The 23,554-nt window shown below is 37.8% G+C and overlaps 1 protein-coding gene across 4 annotated transcripts in view; it reads left to right on the top strand.

Moving 5' to 3' along the window:
• kif21b (kinesin family member 21B) overlaps window positions 1–23,554 on the top strand; it is a 93,741-nt gene that overhangs the window by 48,114 nt on the left and 22,073 nt on the right. For 2 of the 4 annotated variants that reach the window (XM_084101974.1, XM_084101971.1), the window contains exons 8-26: window positions 334–529; window positions 2,574–2,763; window positions 4,637–4,700; window positions 4,906–5,118; window positions 6,169–6,310; window positions 7,701–7,842; window positions 7,931–8,119; window positions 9,354–9,553; window positions 10,520–10,627; window positions 10,714–11,015; window positions 11,976–12,129; window positions 12,247–12,450; window positions 15,271–15,372; window positions 15,846–16,011; window positions 16,245–16,305; window positions 16,397–16,445; window positions 17,219–17,418; window positions 17,529–17,603; window positions 18,702–18,815. In XM_084101974.1, coding sequence (XP_083958100.1) covers window positions 334–529; window positions 2,574–2,763; window positions 4,637–4,700; window positions 4,906–5,118; window positions 6,169–6,310; window positions 7,701–7,842; window positions 7,931–8,119; window positions 9,354–9,553; window positions 10,520–10,627; window positions 10,714–11,015; window positions 11,976–12,129; window positions 12,247–12,450; window positions 15,271–15,372; window positions 15,846–16,011; window positions 16,245–16,305; window positions 16,397–16,445; window positions 17,219–17,418; window positions 17,529–17,603; window positions 18,702–18,815 — 2,871 coding nt within the window. The remainder of the gene's footprint in view (window positions 1–333; window positions 530–2,573; window positions 2,764–4,636; window positions 4,701–4,905; window positions 5,119–6,168; window positions 6,311–7,700; window positions 7,843–7,930; window positions 8,120–9,353; window positions 9,554–10,519; window positions 10,628–10,713; window positions 11,016–11,975; window positions 12,130–12,246; window positions 12,451–15,270; window positions 15,373–15,845; window positions 16,012–16,244; window positions 16,306–16,396; window positions 16,446–17,218; window positions 17,419–17,528; window positions 17,604–18,701; window positions 18,816–23,554) is intronic. The other 2 variants (XM_084101972.1, XM_084101973.1) reach the window with 2 other exon arrangements.

Raw genomic sequence — 23,554 nt, 5'->3', positions numbered from 1 at the left:
TGAAGGTTAATGCATGCTCACAGTGCACTGTGTGTGTGTGTGTGTGTGTGTGTGTGTGTGAAACGCAGTGTTGGGTCACTCAGCCCACACTGGACATCACTGGCTGCACATATATTCTTATGATGTGGGTTCAGAGGGGGAGTTGATTGAATTAAACATGAGAGACTGCAGACAGTGGCGCTCAGTCCCAGCCGCATCCATGAGAGCGTTTGTGTTTATCTGTCATCTGTTTGTGTGTTTTATCTTTCTGTCTTGTGTGTGTGTAAGATCTCATAGACCCTTTTGAATTCCTATCGTCTTTCTTTCTCCTCTGCTGTGTATCTATCCATCTAGTCGGACTGTGATGATTGCCTGCGTGAGCCCCTCTGACCGGGACTTCATGGAGACGCTAAACACACTGAAGTACGCCAACCGGGCTCGCAACATCAAGAACAAAGTGATCGTGAACCAGGATAAAACCAGTCAGCAGATCAGCGCCTTACGAGCAGAGATCGCACGCCTTCAGATGGAGCTGGTGGAGTACAAAGCGGTGAGGAGGAGGACAACACACACACACACACACACACACACACACACACACACACACACACACACACACACACACACACACACACACACACACACACACACAAAAGCCCTCAAATGGACAATTCACCACATAATGAAAATTCTGTCATCACTTACTCGCCCCCGTAACATAAAATGTTCCTCTGTGGAAAAAAAGATGAATTGTAGAATGTTTCAATATTTCAAAACAATGAGAGTGAATTGGCACTGGTTCTGCCAAGCTCCTAAAATTACGAAATAAAGTACATAGAAATAGTCCATACTACTTGTACACTATATTTCAAATGTGCTGAAGCCATTTGAATGAGGAACAGACAGAAAAAAAATGTATAATTAGCTGAAAATCTAGTCTCGTGACTATTTGTAAGTATTTTTACAAAAAAATTGTTTTGGGATTTCTACTCGCACACCTTTTGAGGGTTAGGTTTAGGGTCCTTAAAGGATTAGTTCACTTTTAAAAAAACTTTTGCTGATAATTTACTCACCCCCATGTCATCCAAGATGTCCATGACGTTCGTGACGTCATGTAATACGCAATTACGTTGAAAAGGTCACGCTTTTCTGTCCTGACGAAAATTTTCTTTTAGGCTTTTTAAAATTAAAACACCCAGGATACGCACACAAAATGGGCATTTTGGGCATACTTTTCAACGTAATTGCGTATTACGTGACGTCACGAACGCGCATCACAGAACAGAGCAAGGCGAGCATTTGTGCTTATAAAACTTAAACTTTTTTATTTATTTTTGAAATGACCGATCGTTTCGCTAGATAAGACCCTTATTCATCGCCTGGTATCGTTTAAAGCCCTTTGAAGCTGCACTGAAACTGTCATTTGGACCTTGAACCGTTTGGGGCCCATTGAAGTCCATTATATGGAGAAATGTTTTCATCAAAAACCTTAATTTCTTTTCAACTGAAGAAAGAAAGACATGGACATCTTGGATGACATGGGGGTGAGTAAATTATCAGCAAAAGTTTTTTTAAAAGTGAACTAATCCTTTAATAGTGCCGTTTTACCTACAAATAATATGTCTATGAATTTGTCGGTAAAATGTCATCTTGGATTGGTTGTGAATTTGCATGAATTTGAATAATCCCTTTCATACATTTTTGTAAGACCTACTCACACGAAGGTTTGGTTTAGGGGTGACCTTCATGGTGAGGGTTTACCTACAAATCATACGAATTCAGACGATTTTACTTGATGTTTGTTGGTAAAATGCCACTATGTACCTTTTTGTATGATCTACTCGCACCCCTAGGGGTGAACGGATTACCAACAAAACATACCAATACAATTCATACAAAATTGCACAACTCTTGCTTCTGAGAGGATATCATACGGGCTTAGGATGATGACAGATTTGTCATTTTCGGGCGAGTCTGAAAGACAGAAGTGCCAACTCCCATGAGTTATTAGGATAGCAGGCGTAAAACAACAGACATGTTGTAGGCAGCAGGAACCAGTTTAGAGGGACAGAATTTACTTTAAATGTCAAGATATCTGATTACTTGTTTATTTTACTGGAGAGGAAACAATTCAAGCTGACATTAAACTCTCATCAAACAGCTAAACAATTACTTCCTCTGATACTGAATCAAATAGAGAACTTACAGTAGGTAGTGAGTCGGGTGATACTCTTTCATGCCTAGACTTGTTACTTCTCTTTCTCTCACTGCCACCCAGTTGGAGCTGTTGATGTAATAAGTCCAGGAGATGAGGAAGCCTGAGCGCTGGGCTTGTGGGCCATGATAACGTGGTTCAGCTCATGGGATCTCGCTGGAGTTAATGGAGCGTAGCAGTAGCTTAGCGCCTCAGCCTGACCTGGATGATAAACGGCCGCTGGAAGAAGTTAGCGATTAGCAGTGATGGCGTTGAGAGAGATGAGCCGTCCTGACAGAGAGGCCGAGTACGAAAGCATTGGGGGTCTGTCGCTAGGGAAGAACGAGGTCGATGCCTAGCTTTCTGTTGCTCAGTGTTTTGCTCTTTGGGTTTGTTTCAGGGAAAGCGAGTGGCCTGTGACGATGGATCCGAGGGCTTTAGCGATCTGTTTCAGGAGAACTCGATGCTCCAGAAAGAGAACGATACTCTTCGTATGCGGGTCAAAGCCATGCAGGAAACCATCGACCACCTCAACACTCGGGTCACTCAGCTGCTCACCAACGGAGTCAGCCTGCTGCTCTCCAAGACTGGTGAGGGACCCCTAGTGGTTGGACAGGGCATCACCATTGACATTTCTGTATTCTTTAATGTATTCATTTTTGTTGTTGGTATAATTTTAACATCATGAATATTGAAATAATTGTAATTCATTTTTTATTTTACCATTAAGCCGTGTGTCCACCAAAGTATTTTTTCACGCGGCTGGTGTATTTTTTCAATTGTCTTCAATGGGAACGCCGCGTTTTTAAAGCGCCATGAGCGTAACGAGGCGCTGAGCGTCTTTTTCACGCTGAAGTGCTGAGCGTTTGGCGTTTTTTACAGGTCGCCGAGAGTTGAAGAATGTTCCGCTTTGGGTAAAACGCAGCGCTCATCACTGTCACTTTTTACCCGACCGTCCAATCACAGTGGAGGAGGGGCGGGACTAATACCACACCGACCAACCGCCACATTCTGCTTGTGCAACGTCAACAGAGGACAACAACAAGCATAATAACGGAACAAAATAATTTAAAACAAGAGCCAGAGAAAATGTGTTACATTGTATCTACATTTTAATATAGAATCAAATGAGATACTAGTAACACTTTCGCGGATATTCTGTATCATAACAAGCAAAGAACGCACCGCTGGCAAAACGCTCTCAAGCGCCACAGCTAGGTGTTTTCAGCTGGCTAAAAATGCTTTGGTGGACACACGGCCTTAAGTTACCCAACAGTTTTGCTTTCACTTCTAAAATACACTTGATGGTGTCTCTGACGCTGCGTTCATGCCATGTCGTAATTACTGTAAAAACTAGACGACAACCCGACACATTCTACACTGGAATTATGTGTTTCAATGGCAACACCATTAATCCCAAAATGAATCTAGTAATGCAAACGCCTTATTAATAAACAGTTTAGTTTAGTTTATTCAGTGAGATATTAAATAATTATTCAAGTCTGTGCTAGCTAGATTAAACTCCATTGTATATCTTTTGTTTATTTGAAGATTATTCTTGCATTGTTTAGACATTTAACATTAGTGAATTATATAAATTATTGAAAAGTTCACCTGTGGTAGAAATCAAGCTTTTAATGTTGTTTATATGTCTTATGTGGTGTTTTATATGCACATTCATAAGTCAGCACCATTGCAGAGTATTTTCCCAAATCTAGTTGTAAGAAAAGGCAAAATAGCAGTGTGTATTAGTTACTCTGTATGTAACTAGTTTAGTTGGCCACTAAAGGCCTCTATTCAACATTTCATTATTTCTTGGAAATATGTATTATGATGTAATGTATTATTTGCACTCCTCTGAGAAAATTATTTTCTGTTGATACCCTTGAAAAGGTTTTTAACCAAGTTAATTCTAATTTAGTTTTAGAAACATGCATCTTTGGAAACACCTATTTTAAGGTGACATAGTTACACATTACTACATGTACTTACCATAGTTATAACAGTAAATTATGCATAATTACAAGTAACTAACCCTAACCATAACCCGTTAACACTTTATTTTACAGTGTCCTTGTTACATATGTTACATGTACTTACCATAGTAATAACAGTAAATTATGCATAATTACATGCAACTAACCCTCATCCAAATTCTAACCCTACAGTAATTAGATGTAATTGCTTAATATTATTCAGTACTTAAATATATAAAGTGTAACCCATAACCCTAACCATAACTCTCTATAATAAATACATGTAGTTAATTAATATTACTCAGTACTTTGAGTAAGTACATGTAACTACATCACCTTAAAATAATTTTATATTATTTATATTTTAGTAACTCATAGTTTTTGCCATGAAAACAGCCAAAGAAGCTGGCGTGGTGTAAAAACAAACAAACATCATTATTTCTTGTCATTTCTTCTTTGCTAAATAAATCTATCACTCTTTGTGCAGGTGAAACGAATGAGGAGATTGGCAATCTAATCCAGAACTACATTCGAGAAATTGAAGAGCTGAGGTAACAATAGAAGTGACACTTTTGTATTTGGATGTCTTATCGTAGCAATAAAACACAATGACTCAAAACTCTCTCTCTCTCTCTCTCTCTCTCTCTCTCTCTCTCTCTCTCTCTCTCTCTCTCTCTCTCTCTCTCTCTCTCTCTCTCTCTCTCTCTCTCTCTCTCTCTCTCTCTCTCTCTCTCTCTCTCTCTCTCTCTCTCGCAGGTCTAAGCTGCTGGAGAGTGAGGCCATGAACGAGTCTCTGAGGCGCAGTTTGTCTCGCCTCTCCGCGCGCTCCTCGTACCCGGCCTCTCCAGCACACCCTCTAGGCTCCTCCCCCTCGGTTTCCATGGATGCAGAGATGACGGATGTGATTCGTCAGGCCAAATTAGATGTGGAGAGGCTGAAGAAGAAGGAGAGAAATCAGAGGAGGAAGAGGTGAGGTCTGAGGAGCAACCAAGCGTCTGCACATGTGTATGTGTGTGTATGTTATGTAATTATTTATATTAGCGGTCGACCAATAGTGGATTTTACCGATAACTATAACTAGGTCGGCCCACACTGGTCGAATCAACCGATAGTTTTTAAAATGAATACTGCATGAAAACAAGCATAAAATAGTGCTGAACTTCATAAAAAAAAAAAAAAAAAAATCGTACTGAACCATGATAATGTACTGTACTTTTTAAATATACAAAATATTAATATATTAATTATACCTTGATCATTCATGTTAGCACTGTATACTTTCCGTTTCATCGGTCTGTTTTAAATCCGTATCTGAATTGTCCCGTTCAGTGCAGCGCATACGCGTCAAAACAAACTCCACGAGGCGTCAGTGATAGTTTTAACGATTTATTGTTTATTTCATTCTTTTATTTCAATATTTTATTCTATTATTTCTCTTTTTCTAGCTTTAGCTGAGGTCTTATTACATTGATTGTGCGTTTAGAAGACTTTAATATGCTTGACCTCTTCCAGTTTTATGTTACTGAGCCAATAAGAGGCTGTAAAATGTGCCAGAATTAGATTTATCTCCGTGTTTGTGTGTGTGTGCCAGTATGTCCTGACCGACTCAATCTAAGGACAGCAAGCTGGCATCGAGACAAGTATCCCTCAGTAAATTGTCTGTTATAAAGAATATGACTACAGGAACGTCCCGCTCTTCGGATGAGCTGTAATGTGGCCGTAACGAGAGAGAGGCCATGGGTAATTTGTGAACCCATCATTACAGAATTACTTCTAGAAGTCTCGGCTGTCCTGCAAAGGGTAAAAAGCAGAAGCGCCAGGATAAATCTCTCCTGGTAAATGGGTCCCTGTGGTGCGATTACATGACTATTAAATGACGTTTGCATCGGATTGACAGAATTATGGCCTGATCCCTTATTTTTTGTGAATGAATGAATGCTGTATTGATTTCATCTGTCAGTCTGCCAATTTGTCTATTGAAGCTTTAATGATAGTTCACTATTGTCTTTTTTTTTTTAGTCCTGAGAAAGAAAAGGGTTTGAAGAAGAGAGCCAAACTTCATCCTCAAGAAAATGGAGAAAAGAGTGAGAATGGACTGAGCAGAGAGAATGAAGAGAGACGAGAAAATGGAGATGGAGACTCTGATAATGAACCTGAAGAGGTGAGAGAAAGGAGATGTATTCATCGTATTATTCATCAGAAAGAAAGGTGTAATATTGTGAAGTTGCATGGCAATGTTTTATGAAAATGAATGTGTAATGTTATGAGAGTGAAGTGAAGTGTTTTATCAGAATCAAGACAAAATTGAATGAAATTGTAATGGTACAGCAGTAAAATTTCAAGACTAAAATTAATATTTCAGGGAAAATAAATTCACACAGCAGTATTTAATGAGAATAAAGCTGTAATTTTGCAAGAATAAAGCCTTAATATTTTGATAAAAAAGTAATGAGAACTTTCAAAGAATTTTCACTTATGTTCTAATTTTCTAAGAAACGTTAGTCTTGGAATAAAGTTGTAAAATGAGAAGGAAAAAAAACAATATTGCAGTTAATATTGTTTTATGAAAATAAAGTTTTGAGATATAAATATATAAAAAAGAATAAAGTTGTAAAATGTAAAAAAGAAAAAAAGAATGTCATACATCAGTAATTTTTTTGGGAATAAAGGCATAATATTATAAGAATAAAGTCGTACAGCAGTGTTTGATCAATCATAATATTGCAATAATAAAGTTATTCATACTTCACCGATTAGCATTAAGCTTTGTATCAGTAGAAACCCGGTAGTATTTTCGAATGACCGTGCTTCCCTCCCTCATGTCCCCCTGAGACCAGAGATTTCTGTATTGTGTGTCTGGAAAAAAACGTCAAAAATCGTCATTTATCGTCATCAGAGGCTTTTCTGTCCAGAGGCGAGAGACTCCAGCCAGTAGGAGGAGCTCGTTCCGCATGTCTTCAACCTGCCCATAGTGGGATCTCACGATAAAACGCCGTCTTTTCAGTTTCCAGTCGACTAGTAGCCTAGCTGTATCATTTCCTCCGACACTGCCCTCTGTAACCGGTAGGCGTGGCTTGGGAGTGGCCTCAGGGCAGCGAAGCAAGTGCATTCTGGGAGTTGTTGTCTTTCATCCACATGATCCAAAAATACATTTTCTGGCTTTTCTCAGTCCAGAAGGCACCGACTTCTAAAAAATTTCACATTTCTACTACATAAATGACCCAATTTAAATACACATTCATCTTTCCAGTGGTGAAATATCCCTTTAAGTCTTAATATAAAAAAATAAAGGTTATAAAGCAGTGTTTTATAAGAATAAAATCATAAAATTACAAGAATAAAGTCGTAATGTAACAAAACACTGCTGTGTGACTTTTTTTCTTTAAATATTTAGTCTTAATATTACAGGACTGTAACATTTAGAGATGGACATACAGTAATTACTGTATATGAAAGAAATGTTTATGTTTATATATGTAATAATGTGTATATTATATAAACTTTAAAAAACCTTTACAAACAATGCTCTGCTTTATTTTCACTGTGTGCAGGATGGCATGTATACCCTTGTGGAGGATGATCGCGAGGAGAGCGGCTGTGATGAGGATGAGGAGGAAGAGGAGACCAGGGAGGAGGAAGAGTTTGACAGCGACGAAAGCCTGGTGGATTCTGACTCTGACTCGGAGGAGAAAGGTGCATTCTGGGATGCATTTGTTACAAACGTCCCATGAGCCCCTTTCATTCACACTAACCCTTTAACCTGCGGCTCCTCCTCTCTCAGTGAACTTGCAGGCCGATCTTGCAGACCTGACGTGTGAGATCGAGATCAAGCAGAGGCTCATCGATGAGCTGGAGAACAGCCAGCGGCGGCTCCTCACGCTGAAGAGCCAGTATGAGGAGAAGCTGATTCTGCTTCAGAACAAGATCAGAGACACACAGCTGGAGAGAGACCGCGTGCTGCACAACCTCAGTGAGCGGCTGCCACATTCACAACACATTTGGCAGTGTTTTATGAGAATAAAGTCAAAATTAAATGAAAAAAGTTGCAAAATTACAAGAATAAAATGGGTATTTCAGGGCAAAACAGCAATATTTAAAGCCCCTATTAGGCTATTTTAAAGGGTCCTTCTTTTGTTTTGGAGTCTCCTACAATAGGTTTACGTGCATACAAGGTCAAAAAACACTTTCATTTTCTCATTATATACATTGCAGCATCTGCTCTTGTCTCACAGTGTCTGAAACGGTTCGATCAAGGATTTAGTCTCTCTAAACCTCCCCTTTCTGAGAGCCTGCTCTGATTGGTCAGATGACCCAGTCTGTTGTGATTGGGCCATCTGACCAATCAGAGCAGAGTAGACCAATCACAACAGGCTGGGCCATCTGACCAATCAGAGCAGAATAGACCGATCACAACAGGCTGGGCCATCTGACCAATCAGAGCAGAGTAGACCGATCACAACAGACTGGGTCATCTGACCAATCAGAGCAGAGTAGACCACTCACAACAGACTGGGTCATCTGACCAATTAGAGCAGAGTAAACGAGTAAACTGTTGTGATTGTTTTGGCCGTGTACAGTGTGTGTCAGAAACTAAACGCTCATTATCATATCTGAATTTCATCTCCGGATCTTCCTCAGCTCTTGACACTCAGTGATACGAACAGTAACGATGGCGTCGGTTTTACCGTATCAATCTCATCAAAGTGGATTTGCTCTGTCAGCAGAAAACAGCGTCTTCTCCACATGAACAACACGAACCAAACTCTTCCAGTCTCAGATAAACTACAGTGTTTGAGGGTCAAAGTAGACGTTGTTCACGGCAGCCAATGAAGAACATAGACTGGCATTATGCAAATCTGTTTTAATTAATACAAACCTATGCAGATTCAGCAGGTAGTGAGACTGGAACGACGACTCGTTTCTGGCAGTTTAGTGCCTTCAAGTCATAAGGAAATTACAACAATTTATGCTTCACAAGGATTAACAGTAACATTTTATAATTGATACTTTTGTTTTCTGAAATGAGACATCCCTTGATGATGTTTGTGGCAGACAAATGCAACCCTAAATGTTCCACAAATAATTTTCAAAGAACTCTGCTGTAAAATGTTAAGTTGTAATATTTGTGTTATACAAATGGGTGTTTTAAGGCACTTTGATAATCCCAGTAAACATTTCTTCCACAATTTTCATTGTGATTTTAGTGTCCATGGAGAACTACACTGAAGAGAAAGCCTGTAAGATCAAATCTGAGTACGAGAAGCGTCTGAAGGAGATGAACAGAGATCTGCTGAAACTGCAGGCCGCTCACAAAGAACACGCTCGTCTGCTGAAGAACCAGAGCCGCTACGAGAGAGAGCTCAAGAAACTGCAGTCTGAGGTGACTGAGATGAAGAAAGCAAAGGTGAGCGCTGAGAGCTTTATTTTTAGACACACAGCGCCCCCTAGAGGCCCTCAAGAGACTAACACTGACTTCAACTGTACAGAAAACTGACTGTAATCAAGACAGTGGCAGCTTTTTATTTTAAGACTGTAATTAAAAAAGCACCACTTTTCCCACGAGTGTAGAATTTTTTTGATGAAAGTTGATGATCCTTTAAACGTAGACCGTGTCCCAGTTTGCATACTTATGCTGTGTACTAAAAGTATTGGAAAAGTGGCTATACCTAGATACACTACCGCTCAAAAGTTTGGGACCACTAGGAATTATTTAAAGCGATAAGCATTTATATAGATGCATTAAATTAATGACAGTAAAGACATTTAAAATGTTACAGCAGATTTTAATTTCAAATAAATGTTGTTCTTTTGAACCTTCTATATATCAGAATTCAGAAAAAAATGTATCATGGTTTGCACAAAAATATTAAGCAGTAAAAACTATTTTCAACAAGGAATGTTTATTGTGCAGCAAATCATCATATTGGAATGATTTCTGAAGGATCATGTGACACTGAAGACTGGAGTAATGATGCTGAAAATTCATAGGAATAAGTTACATTTTAAAATATATTCAAATAGAAAACAGTTATTTAATTATAATATTTCACAATATTATTTTTACTGTGTTTTTTAATCAAGTAATGCATGAGCAGAAGAGACTTTTGGAAAAAATCTTAATGACAAACTTTTGAAGGATTTACATTTTTCTTTACTTTTGTAAAATGTGCATTATGCAGAAATAAGTGCAGCCAAAAGACATTAAGTTAATAAATTTGTACACAATTGATTTAAAAATCCAAAATAACTTCATTTTGTTCATGAGCAACAATACTGTAGAATGGAAATGTAATATGATTTGAAACCTCGAACTAAACTATAAGACTTCTGTAGTGTTTCTCACAGTGCTTGTTTGTCATTCCACCCATAGGTGGCGCTAATGAGGCAGATGAAGGAGGAACAGCAGAGGAGGAGGGCGATCGATGCGAAGAGGAACAGAGAAATCGCACAGCTGAAGAAAGAGCAGCGACGGCAAGAGGTTTGAGTGACTAACAATTGAACGTGTCCTAGCATTTGTTTAGCGTGGTGACTAAAGTCTCTCCTCTGCTCTGCGTGCTCCGTCAGTATCAGATCCGCTCTTTAGAGTCCCAGAAGCGCCAGCAGGAGATGGTGTTGCGGAGGAAGACTCAGGAGGTGACGGCTCTGAGACGGCTGGCTAAACCCATGTCTGAGCGCGCGGCCGGCCGAGTGTCCCGCAGGATCACCAGTGTGGACTCAGGAGCAGAGCTGAACACCAGCACCACACCAACATCCTCCGAACCCGATTCCACACGCTCCGTTTCCAGCATCATACGCCACTGGAACACCAAAATGAATGGATATCTGGGAGAGAGCGAGAGGAACGGGACTGGAGGAAACCTGGCCAGGTCAGCGAGTTCAAAGACGTCTCTTCTGCTCAGCATTTATTTCATTAAAAATACAGTAAAGACAATAATGTTGAGAAACATTATTACAATTTAAAATAGCTGTTTTCTATGTCATTTAAATGTGATTTATTCCTGTGATCAAAGCTGAATTTTCAGCATCATTACTCCAGTCTTCAGAGTCACATGATCCTTCAGAAATCATGAAATGAAAAATCAAGAAACACTTCTGATTATTATCAATGTTGAATACAGTCACGCTGCTTCAAATAAACAACATTTATCTTTTGTAACATTATAAATGTCTTTACTGTCACATTTGATACTTAACATATTTATTTATAAATAAATACAACATTTTAAATACTTTTTATAATAATAATATGATTATTATTAATAATAATAATAATAATAATAATATGTCAGTTCAAACAAATCACTATGGATCAAATCCTGTCTTACATTTATTAGAATATTTATTAGAATATTTCCAATGTTTTTCAGTCAGAAATGCAGCACATTATGGAAGTCAAATGCATTTTGAATTCAGTTTAATTTTTTAATTTAAAGGATAATGTAATAAATCATTTATTTAATGGTTAATCTTAGATCTATAAGGTATAGAAGCTTGTTTCCGCCACGGAATAAAACAATTGAAAAGATAATTGCGACTTTATCTCACAATTCTGACTTCATTTCTCAGAATTGCGAGATATAAACGAGTTATAAAGTCCACTTCTGAGGGGGAAAAGACTTGAGTTTTTTCTCAGAATTGTGAGTTTATATCTCACAATTCTGACTTTATGACTTGCAATTCTGAGAAAAAAAGTCAGAATTGTGAGATAAAAAGTCGCAATTACCTTTTTTATTTTTTATTCTTTATTCAGTGACGGAAACAAGCCTCCATAATTAGGTGAAAAAGTGTTTTCATTCCGATTTAAACTGTAGTCTATTTGATTTCAGTAGCAGAAAAAAGTTCCAGCGAAAGGGAACGAGCGCAAGTTTCTCAAAGACAGCCCGTCAGAAGTGGCAGTCTCTGGAGAGGAGGATCATGGATATCGTGATGCAGAGAATGACCATCACTAACGTGGAAGCTGATATGGATCGCCTCATCAAGGTGATTGTTACACTTATTTTTCTTCTATTGTGATCTTCCTGAAACCCTGTGCTTTTTCCTGCACGGGATTGTTGTGTAATTTTGAATCGATCAGACGGTGTGGTAATGTGTCTTCAGAAACGCGAGGAGCTGTCCATGCAGCAGGAGGCGCTGTTACGCAAGAGAGAGAAGTTACTGAACGAGGGCTTCAGAGAGGACGAGGAGGAGAGAGTGCTTCAGGAGATGAACGAGGAGATCGAGGTTCTCAACGCCAACATTGACTACATCAGCGACAGTCTGTCAGACTGCCAGGCCACCATCGTTCAGATCGAGGAGACCAAGGTAACGGGCGTCTCACATGTGACTGTCGTAACATCCATATGTGACCCTGGACCACAAAACCAGTCTTATGGGTATTTTTTTAAATTGAGACGTATACATTAGGGACCGATATGGATTTTTTAGTGCCGATGCCGATACCGATTTTTTTTCATCAGCCTTAGCCGATGACCGATACGGGCTGCCGATTTTCTTGGGCCGATATTTGGAGCCGATACTGCTTTTGCTCACTCAATTTAAATCATAAAAATGACACAATGATGATAACAAATGTTACAAGTCTCAATTTAAAAAAGGAACATTTATTGAACTTAAAAAAAACAATATTTGACAAATATTAAAAACATGTGAGGTAGAACAAGTAAAAAAAAAAAGTTCAGTGCTGAAAATACTGAAAATAAATATTTAAGCATAATTCAAATTCTGAAAATAAATTCTGAAAATAAATATTTAAGCATAATTCAAATTCTGAAAATAAATTCTGAAAATAAATATTTAAGCATAAATAAAATAATTTGACTGGAACATGTTATTCTGTGTAGTTGTCTGATATATGTAATCGTGATCTCCATTTTAAACAAAACAAAAACGATTTAAAACCAAATAGATTCTCAGTCTATTATGAATTAGGGACTGTTCACATATCGCGTCTAAATAAACGTGTGGAAAGCACGGCCGCGTCGCTTTCTCCTTTCTACAAGCGCATGCGTTCCCGTGGCGTCTGTCGTTTCTATGCAACCATGAAATGCGCTCTCCATGATGACGAGGAAGTAAGGATTAATTTATTTCTAGCCCTTTACGACTACATATATTTATGGAGATGAGAAATAAAAACCCGCCCTGTCCAGCTATGATCAGCTGTTCGGCCGAGCTTTCGATGTTGTCATGGATGGAAAGGTCAGTTGTTTTTTTGTCACATGACCTCACCACGGCATAGGAGCGCCTGGACAAACGAGCGCGCTGCATCGCATGCGTGTCGCAATCGCGTCGCTTCTTTTATGAGCACACGTCCAAATCTCAGCCAGGTGGTCTCTGAATAAAACTCCCACAAATATCACGGAATCACCGAACAACGTCGGCATTATTTAATCCTATGACCAGTGTTTGTAACAGCTGCCGTATGCATATGGATAGCCTCAAACTTAGCTATTTGCAGCTCCCTAAACACAATGATAAGCAGTTTTATAGATGAGGCATTCGGCATTCGCGTTTTCCATTTGGACCCACAAACTTGCTTAGTTGCACGCACATATAGAGCAACGTGTTTCCACTTTCGAAGTGTATGGCAATATTCCAGTTAAGTCAAACAGTTAAAAGATGCTTTGAAAGTTTAAAACTGGCTGTTGTCTTGAAGAGGCTTCCAGCACTCTGCTAGTGTGGGAGGGGCAGTGCATGGGCTGCACGTGAACTGCATGGTCTCCAGCAACACAGAGCTGCCTGCGGACGCCTGTCTGTAAATAATGCCGGAAAAAACTATCGGCGAACGCAGCAGCCGCGTATCGGCCGATGCCGATACACGTCAAACCCGCAAATATCGGCCCGATTTATCGGTCGATCACTAGTATACATCATCTGAAAGCTGAATAAATAAGCTTTCCATTGTTAGGATAGGACAATATTTGGTCGAGATGCAACTATTTGAAAATCTGGATTTTGAAGCCCCGTTCACACCGCCGACGACTTCGATGCTGTATGTCGCTAGTCTCTGTACTGTGAGGTCACTTGTGGGCATTCGTTGTGCTGTCGCTCTAATGTTATTGGTAGACTGCACGTCTGGCCATATCTATACAAAATACCATCACAAGTGATATATACAACTATATCATTTTAATCTGACTAGGAATTAGGCTCAAAAGAAACAGTATGCTGTTGGGAGAGTGTTTTTATATTAAATATTAAATCATTTAGCCTACTAGATTAACGATTGATCAATCAACAAATTAACTCATACTGTCATAAATTACTAAAACGTCATTCGAATTTGACAAATAATCAATTTTCTTGTCCCTAATAGTCAACATAATGCAGGGGAAACTGTAAAATGAACTGCAGCAGTGCTAAACTTGCATCATATAATTACAACACTCGAGCTAAATGTGTGAATTAAACTCACTGAGACTGTCGACAGTTTCTTGTCCATGCATCATTTTATTATATCAATGTATTAATTATAGGTTACAGTCAAATCATATAAAACAGTGAAATTGCTAGAACTCTTCTGTCTTGCTGCACTCGAGACGGTGACGTGAGCTGAGCTCCACTGAAAGTCTTCTTTCCTATTGGTTGTCGCTTGTGAAAATCGCTTCTCATTTGCATAAAGTTGAAATTTCTGAACTTTTGTCGCGTGTCTCGCGTCGCTTGACACGCCCACATTCTGTCGCCAACGGTCACTGTCGCTCGTGTCGCCGGAAGTCGCCTGCGCTCCATTGAAATGAATGGGATTATGTCGCTGCGTGTCGCTTGAGGGAGCAAAAAAATCAAAATATTGAGAAAATCACCTTTAAAGTTGTCCATTTCTGTTGGTGATTGTGCTGCATCCACTCACAAAAATAAATTTTTGATATATTTAAGGTTGGAAACTTACAAGATATCTTCATAGAACATGATCTTTACTTAATATCCTAATGATTTTTGGCATAAAATAAAAATCGATAATTACCCATACAATGTATTGTTAGCTATTGCCACAAATATACCCGTGCGACTTATGACTGGTTTTGGGATCCAGGGTCACATATGGTTGCGTGTATGTAATTGAATCCGCACAACTTGCACTTATATTGACATAAGGGTGTTTTGTAATCGGTGAACTCATTGCTGTAGGATGAGCTGGACTCAGTGGACACATCGGTGGTCATCAGCTCCTGCTCGCTGGCTGAAGCTCGTTCTCTCCTCGACTACTTCCTCAAAGCCTCCATTGACAAGGTGAATCCAAGCAGACAAATCCTCTTTGTTGTTTTAATTTATGGTCATCCAGACTAAGTAATACAAGATTAAGGTCATGCACCGATTCAAATCATAAAGAGAGAACGGACAGATGCACTACTATTAGTCTAGGGTCAGTAATATCTTTTTCTTTTGAACTCTCAATTCATTAAAGAATCCAGAATTTTTTTTTATCATGGTTTCCATAAAAATACTAAGCTGTATGTTTTCAACATTGCTTCTCAAGAAACATTTCTGATTATTATCAAATCAGCATATTAGAGTGATTTCTGGAGGATTGATGCTGAAAATTCAGCTTTGATCACAGGAATAAATTACATTTAAATAATATATTGCGATTAAAAAAGGGTTATTTCAAATGTATAATAATATTTCACAATATTGCTGTAAATGCAGCTTTGGCGAGACTTCATTCAAAAACATGAAACATGATTGTGTGTTTGTGTGTGTAGGGCTTGCAAGTTGCTCAGAAAGAGGCTCAGATTCGCCTGCTGGAGGGTCAGCTGCGGCAGACTGATGTGATTGGCTCTTCCCAAAATCACATGATCCTGGATGCTCTGAGGGAAAAGGCGGAGTGTATCCCTGAGCTACATGCCCTAATCCACAATGTCCAGCAAGGTTTTTTGTTGTTCTTTTTTACTATACTTTTGATCAAATGTGTAAAATATTTGTACTTTTAATTTTTCTTCCATGAAATAAACAAGAAATATTCCTTTTTCTATGTGCAGCTGACAAACTGACATACTTTAGTAATGTAGAAAGTAATGGATAATAATTATAGTTTCAAATACATTCCACATTTTTGTAATTATGGTGTTAATTAGTGATTTTTGGTTTGCTATATTCCTCAGAGAATGGTTATGCAAGCACAGATGAGGAGGTGTCTGAGTTCAGTCAGGCGTCAGAGAGCGGGTATGACTACTTCCACATCAACACACACTTTATCATGAAATGATCTATCAGGGTTTCAGTTTGAACATCACTGCTCGTCTTTCTGCTACAGTTTCTCCCAAATGAAGTTGTCTGCAAGTCAAGATGACTTTAAGATGAAGGTACAACTCAAACTTAGTGTCTTAGCATTGATCAAACAGTATTGTGATTAGATTAATCACATCTAACATACAAGTTTTGTTAACATAATATATGTGTGTATATATATATATATAATTATATGTACAGTACAGGCCAAAAGTTTGGAAACATTACTATTTTTAATGTTTTTGGAAGAAGATTCTTCTGCTCATCAAGCCTGCATTTAGTTGATCAAAAATACAGAAAAAAATGTAATATTGTGATATATTATTACAATTTAAAATAATTGGTTGTCAATTTATTATACTTTAAATTATCATTTATTTCTGTGATGCAAAGCTGAATTTTCAGGATCATAACTCCAGTCTATCACATGATCCTTTAGAAATCATTATAATATGATGATTCATTATCAAAGTTGGAAACAGTTCTGCTGCTATTGTATAAACGCTATTGTATAAACATATATTATATATTTATACATACAGAATATATATATATATATATATATATATATATATATATATATATATATATATATATATATATAAAAACGTGTGTATTTATACACAGACACACACACATACTCATTCACATATATATAATATATGTAAATATACAGTATATACACACATTTATTATGTCAACAAATACTTTTATTTTAGATGTGATCAATCGCGATTAATCGATTTATGACTGTATTAAATGGCTCTTAGTTTCTGTTGTGTGTGTGATAACCAGCAGGTGGCAGTGTAGTATTTTGTTGAAATGTTCACTGCGTGTCCTCTTACAGGTCGAGCCTCGGCTCTCTGTACAAATGAAGGCGGTGTCAGCTGAGTATTTGGGCCCTGTTCTGGACCTCAGCTCCAAGAGCATCACCAAGTCCCTGGCCTCTCTGTCAGAGATCCATGAGAACGGCCTGGTCCTCAGAGAGGCCTATTCCAGAGAGCTGGTGTCTCGGACCATCAGCCTGCCCGTCAGAGGACACACTTTGTGAGTGCAGCTCAAATAAAATAGGTGTAATCATCAGCCTTTCGTAATCTGTCTCCTCACAATTATTCAGTTTTTTAGAACATAACACAGTTTGTATGCTTGTTTTTCAGCCCAAGGCAGTCCAGAGGGTCCGACACATCTCCCTTAACAAGGAGGCAGTCATATGACCGAGGCCAGCCGTATAGGTGCGTTCATCAGCGCGAATCTGACACATAATGCTTTCAGAATGCAAGGCTAGTGCTGGGGTTTCTTTCTAAAGACTGGATAGAAATCACAAAATGAATACACAATTTATTCTATAGACAGCCATCTATATTATTGCAATGTACGTATTTTCAAGAATACTTTGTATTAGAATGGGTGTGATAATACACTTAGCTCACAAGACGAGATGATACATGATATTGGGTTGACGAAAATGAGACAAGACAATATTTTCTAGGGCTGTCATTATTGTTAATAAAGCAATCAGTCGATTCATTTGACGTGATTAATAAAAATAGACCTAAGTGAACAATAGCCTTTAAAATGACTTAAAATACATGTATAATAACAATGAGGCAAAAATAGGTTCAAATAAAAGATAAAAAGCAATTTATCATATGGTTTCATTGATCCTCACGTTTTAATATCGCCATGAGATCTCATCACACCCCTATTTTGGCTTTTCTGTTGCTTTAGCAAAATAAATGGGGAAAAAAATAATACAGTAACACTTTTTAAAATTAAAATAAAGTAATAAAAACATACATTGAAAAATGTTTACTTTCTGGTTTATAAATCTAAGAGTAAGGATATTCTTTCAGATAGTGTTTTAATCATTTTCTTAGACTGTTAGTATAATGGCAGCATTAAAGCCAATTATTTAATTTTGCAAACAACATTTTATGATATGTATTAAATATATATTTAAGTATACATTGGTTTTTATAATTGATATTGTAGGAAAATGCCCCTTAACAGACAGACAGACAGACAGACAGACACACAGACAGATAGATAGATAGATAGATAGATAGATAGATAGATAGATAGATAGACAGATAGACAGATAGATAGATAGATAGATAGATAAATTTGACATGGACATATACTGCAGAAATAGTATGTTTTGGTAGTATGCTATTCTGAACATAACCTGAAGATTAACAAAATGAACATACTTAAAGATGTGTGCCAGGGTAGCAATTGATATGTTCAGAAAAATTAACTTTCAATGTTCTGTATGCTATACTCTTTCCTCTTTTTTTTGTGTGTGTGTGTGTGTGTGTTTTTTATGCCAGAAGTCCAGATGTAGGCTACACCCCTCCTTCTTCCCCTCCGCTTCGAACACGTAACGACCGCAACGTGTTCTCCCGTCTGACGAGCAACCAGAGTCAGGGTTCAGCGCTCGACAAGTGAGTTTCACACAAACACACACAGACAGCATGAACGATCTTGTTACATAAGAAAATTCATCAGAGGATGATTTCCCTTTATAGAGGCCAATTACCTGCGCATGGGATCTTGCATCCGCCCACATGTTCTCTAGTTTTATTAACTCTTTCCCTTTTCCACCCAGCTAGTTTTTACTCCTTCCGCTACAGTACAAGTAAATGACTTTGCTTTCTGCCAGGTTACTCCGAGTGCTTTATTACTGTATTTTAATCCACTAGTTTGGTAGCTCAGCGTTAACCCTGCGCGTGCCGCCGGCAGGAGCGATCTCTAATTGCAGTCGAATGGTAAGGATAACTCAAAGCCGACAGCAGAAGTAGCGTCAGTTCTTCGGCTCCTGTGAATTCTCATTATAACGCCACAAGTGGGCACATTAGGGTAGGATAACCAATTATTCCACCCTCTGAAGATGGGTTTTGTTTGCACTTTCCCTTCATAATTGAATCCGCAGTGTCTGATATTGCCATAGAGATCTAAATTGGTCATTTGATGCGCCTGTCAGGGATTTATCTCATTATTTTTCCAACCCCTTGTATATTGCGCTCTAGTATGTGTGTGTGGAGTAGGACAGACTGTAGATTTCTCTTAATGTAATTTCTACCAGGCCGTATCATTCCGCAGTGTGTTTACAACGCTTGGGTTGCCATCCCATTGGTGGTTATTCAAGCACCTTTAGCACAGTAATTTTGTGTTCCGTGTGAAATCACCATAATTAGTGCCGTATGCTTAAGCTAGCATCACTATTACTGTAGCTCATACTTAGAATTAGGGATTTGAGCAAACCCCTGATGGTATTAAACTTAAGTGTAACCTGTCGTCCCGCACCGTGATGCCTCGGATCCTGCAGGATTATTGAGGAGAAGCACAATGTTACTTGTATTAGCGTTTAGGCTTTAAATGGGCGAAAAATCCTAGAAAGCATGACCAAGAGAAAATACAGAAGAAAAAGGCATCCTGTTATTATTGTTATTTTAATTATTATAATTGTTTTTATTATGCAACAATGTTTTAATGTTTCAGTAATGTGAACTACTAGTCACATGTTTAGACATACCTACTTGGTTCTCAATGTTTCTGACTTGAGAACCCTGCACTGTCCAACACAAACACACAATAAATAAATAACAGCAACTGTAAATTACTTTACACACAGAACAGAAGTTTCAAGACTTTCAAGGGGGCCACAGGGTGACTTAAAATTATTATTTATTATTAGTAAAAGTTTTTTTAATATTAATATTCATTTGGTGATTCCAGAAGTCTCAAATCTTCCAAGGGGGCCACGGGGTAACTTTAAATGATTATTATTATTATTCTTATTATTAAAAGCAAAAAACATAAATACATTGTAAATAAAAACAATAGTTGAGAGTAAAAAGAAATAAGAATTCAATCTTAATGTTGCAATTTATATCTTTTTTTTTTTTTTAGCATTTTAATTAAGTGTTACTAATGATATTAATATTAGTAACTCTTAATATTATTAATATTAATACTGATATTAATATCATTATTAAAGGCAGGGTAGGTAGAAATGGTCTAAAAATTTTATTTTTCAAATTTGTTTAAACTTTATGTACATATCAATACATAATTAAAATGTAAGTACTCTGAAAAAGAAAGTATCAAAATCGAGTGTCTGTAGACCTCTCACGACTGTTTTAAAGACATCTCATTATTTCCATTCACTCCACCCCCTCATTTCTGTGCTTCTTCCAAAGCCACGTCCCCAAAACACATGAACGCGCGACTCCGACCGCTGAGCTAGAGGACGCATTATTTACCTGAGACAAGCGGAGGGGAAGGGGCATTTTTTTGCCTGGTTTGCCTTCACTAACTGCATATGCCGGTACTGTAAATTTAGATTGCTCTTTCTCTGCCATTGTTTTGGTATTCCTAGGTTCAGTGCCTTCTTCTTCTTCTTCGATAGATTTTATTGGCAGCTTGCAAACATAGTGCATTACCGCCATCTACTGGACGGAGGTGTGATCAGGTTCCGTGCCTCTCGCACTCCTCAAATCAAACGGTCGCGCGCAAGTGGGTAGGTGCTGTGTGGCAAAAGGGTGGTTGCCATGGTTGCGAGAGAGTGACAGTCGCCTAAGCCAATCCTTTGATTCGTCCCGAATCGAAATAATGAGCTGTGTTTAATACAGATTAAACGGTCTAGAGTCACTTGATTTTTATACTCTTTTTTTCAGAGTTCTTACATTTTAATTATGTATTGATATATATAGAAAGTTTTAACAAATTTGGATCTTTAATTTTTAATAAATCCTACCTACCCTGCCTTTAATAGAGTTGTTCTCAACCAGGGGGCCTCAGCAAACTTCCAAGGGGTCACGAAATGACTTAAAATGATTATTTATTTGTATTTAAGTCATTCTGTGATCCCTTTGGAGGTTTGCTGAGAACCATTTTTTAGATCATGAAAAAATATTAATTCAAGTGTGTCTAAACTTTTGACTGGTGAAATCCCTTTTTAATACTGATATGACAGTAACAACGATAAAAAAAAATCTGTAGTATACTTTGATCCTTTTGAATTGTCTCCAAAAATAAATAAAAAAATATGAAATTGAGTAAAATTGAGTAATCCATGAAGTGTTGAAGTATTAAATATTATAATTGACAAATCTACTTTTGACAGAAAAATCCCATGGTGAGTCCAAAAATGCATAGAGGTCATACTGATCTTTTTTTTTTTTCTAAACTTATGACCAACAAATATGTAACTGGCATTGCTGAGACTCTCATTCCTGTCCAAGATTTGGGAGGAATAAATGGAATATTAACTCTTTCCCTGCCATTGACGGAAATTCCCGCCTTTCCATGTTTTCACTGTTATACTGTAGGGGGCGCTACTGCACGCCTTCTGAAAGAGTGCTGAATCTCCTGATCAAAACACATGTAAAGAAAATGCAGAAACATACGATATCATATGTAATCATATGCATATGCAAAACAACGCGATCATCAATATTAAACAGCATATAAATCAAAACTGCCGATGACAGGACTGTGAAGCTTTGGGGGTGTTGATGGACTCGATCTACTGCATCTGTGTTTTGATCACCGTTCTGAATCCGATCCTGATGTAGTCTTTGATTAAAACACGATTCTCTCAGCTTTTTGCTCAAAATGTTGCTTTTGTTTAAAAGTAGAGCGTCTGTTCTTTCTTTTGATATATTGCATGTTCAGATATTCACACAACAAAAAATTTTGGAGGCCGTGAAAAATTGTGAAAAGGATAAAAAATGTTAAGGGTTTTATTAAAAGATATAAACATTATTACATACTAACACCCCCTTCTAGGTTTAAAGTTGTATTGATGTAATTATACAGTATTTAGGGACCAGAATACCAGAGACTTTGGTGTGGGCTTTTTTTTACTTGGACCAATAAGTAACCACTCAAAACTGCATAACAACATACTAACAACAGCTCTAGCACTCAGTGTAGTTGTGTTTTTGAAGATGTGACATTTCTGTCTACGCTGGTCGTCATATGGAAATTAATTTTGATGATTTTCATATGGCGATAATGAACTTCTATTCCGACTCCTTTTTATTTAGAACTTTAAATTAGATCCTATTCTCATGTCTGTTGACATGCTTTTACATCTCACCTGTTTATGTGCACGTCAGTCTCGGTAAATAAGCTAGTGTGATCTTAATTATTCTTCTCCTCTTGATCCTGATTGGTCCCCAGTGGGCGGGTCTGACTTGATTAGATTGGAATCCTGACAGCCTCTCAGTCTTTGCTTGGGTTAGCACAGAATAACAAAACCGGACAGCAGACGGAAGACATTCATGCAGGCCAATATTAATAAAGCTTCATCAACATTCAAATCAGTGTTGGTGTCAGTGAATCAAAGCGTCCTGCCAGTTGGTCACACACTCATTAATACGTTTCTCATTTAAAGTGTGTGTGCATGTCTTAAGTTTCTGGACTTCTAGTTTGACTGAATCTTTATTTTAATGTAGCGAATTAATTCTTGACACTTTATTAACATCTCAGCCAATCAGATGCTTATCCGAGGGACCGCCAGTGGTTCATATTGTTATTCTTTTGACTCTTAGACTTCTTAGACTCAGCACTGACTTCATTAAACATCGTCGCACGTATATATGCAATTGGAAGATGATTAGTGGGGCTAACCCTGATCACCGGGGCCATGATCTTGTCACATGAATTAGTTCCTGTTCAGAATGAGAAGGCTCCTAAACCCTTGTGGCCACTCTATTTTTTCCGCAGTTATACCAGATCTCGCTCTGATAAAGTCGAGTCGAGAAAACCCTGTGAGATTTAGTAATATAAAGTTTGATATAGAATTAATGAAATGTTCTGCACTAACATGATTAATGAGTTAGTTACTTGTTAGTCTCATGATAAATCATATAATATTTAAGTCTTATGCCCATACTGTCATGTATTTTATTTTTAACAGTTATCCCAGTGCAGTGTCTTGCCCCAAAGGCGTCCATTATAAATGCATTGCTGTAAAAGCTGTTTTTGATGAACATTCTGTATGTCCGTAGTAATCAACTGTAGCTCACAGATACTGTCAGTAGAGCTTAATACTGTGTCCTAACCTGGTTTTAGACTTTCACCACTTCCAAAACACCAATTTAACTCCTCATTTTATCCATTTTAATCACTAAATAATTTAAAAAGTCTTCCTGTTTGATGAAAGAAAACTATT

This window comes from Abramis brama (genome assembly GCF_963993115.1).
Source record: "Abramis brama genome assembly, chromosome: 23".
Taxonomy (NCBI): domain Eukaryota; kingdom Metazoa; phylum Chordata; class Actinopteri; order Cypriniformes; family Leuciscidae; genus Abramis; species Abramis brama.
Note: the sequence above shows the minus strand (reverse complement) of the source record. Positions and strands in the feature narration are given on the sequence as shown.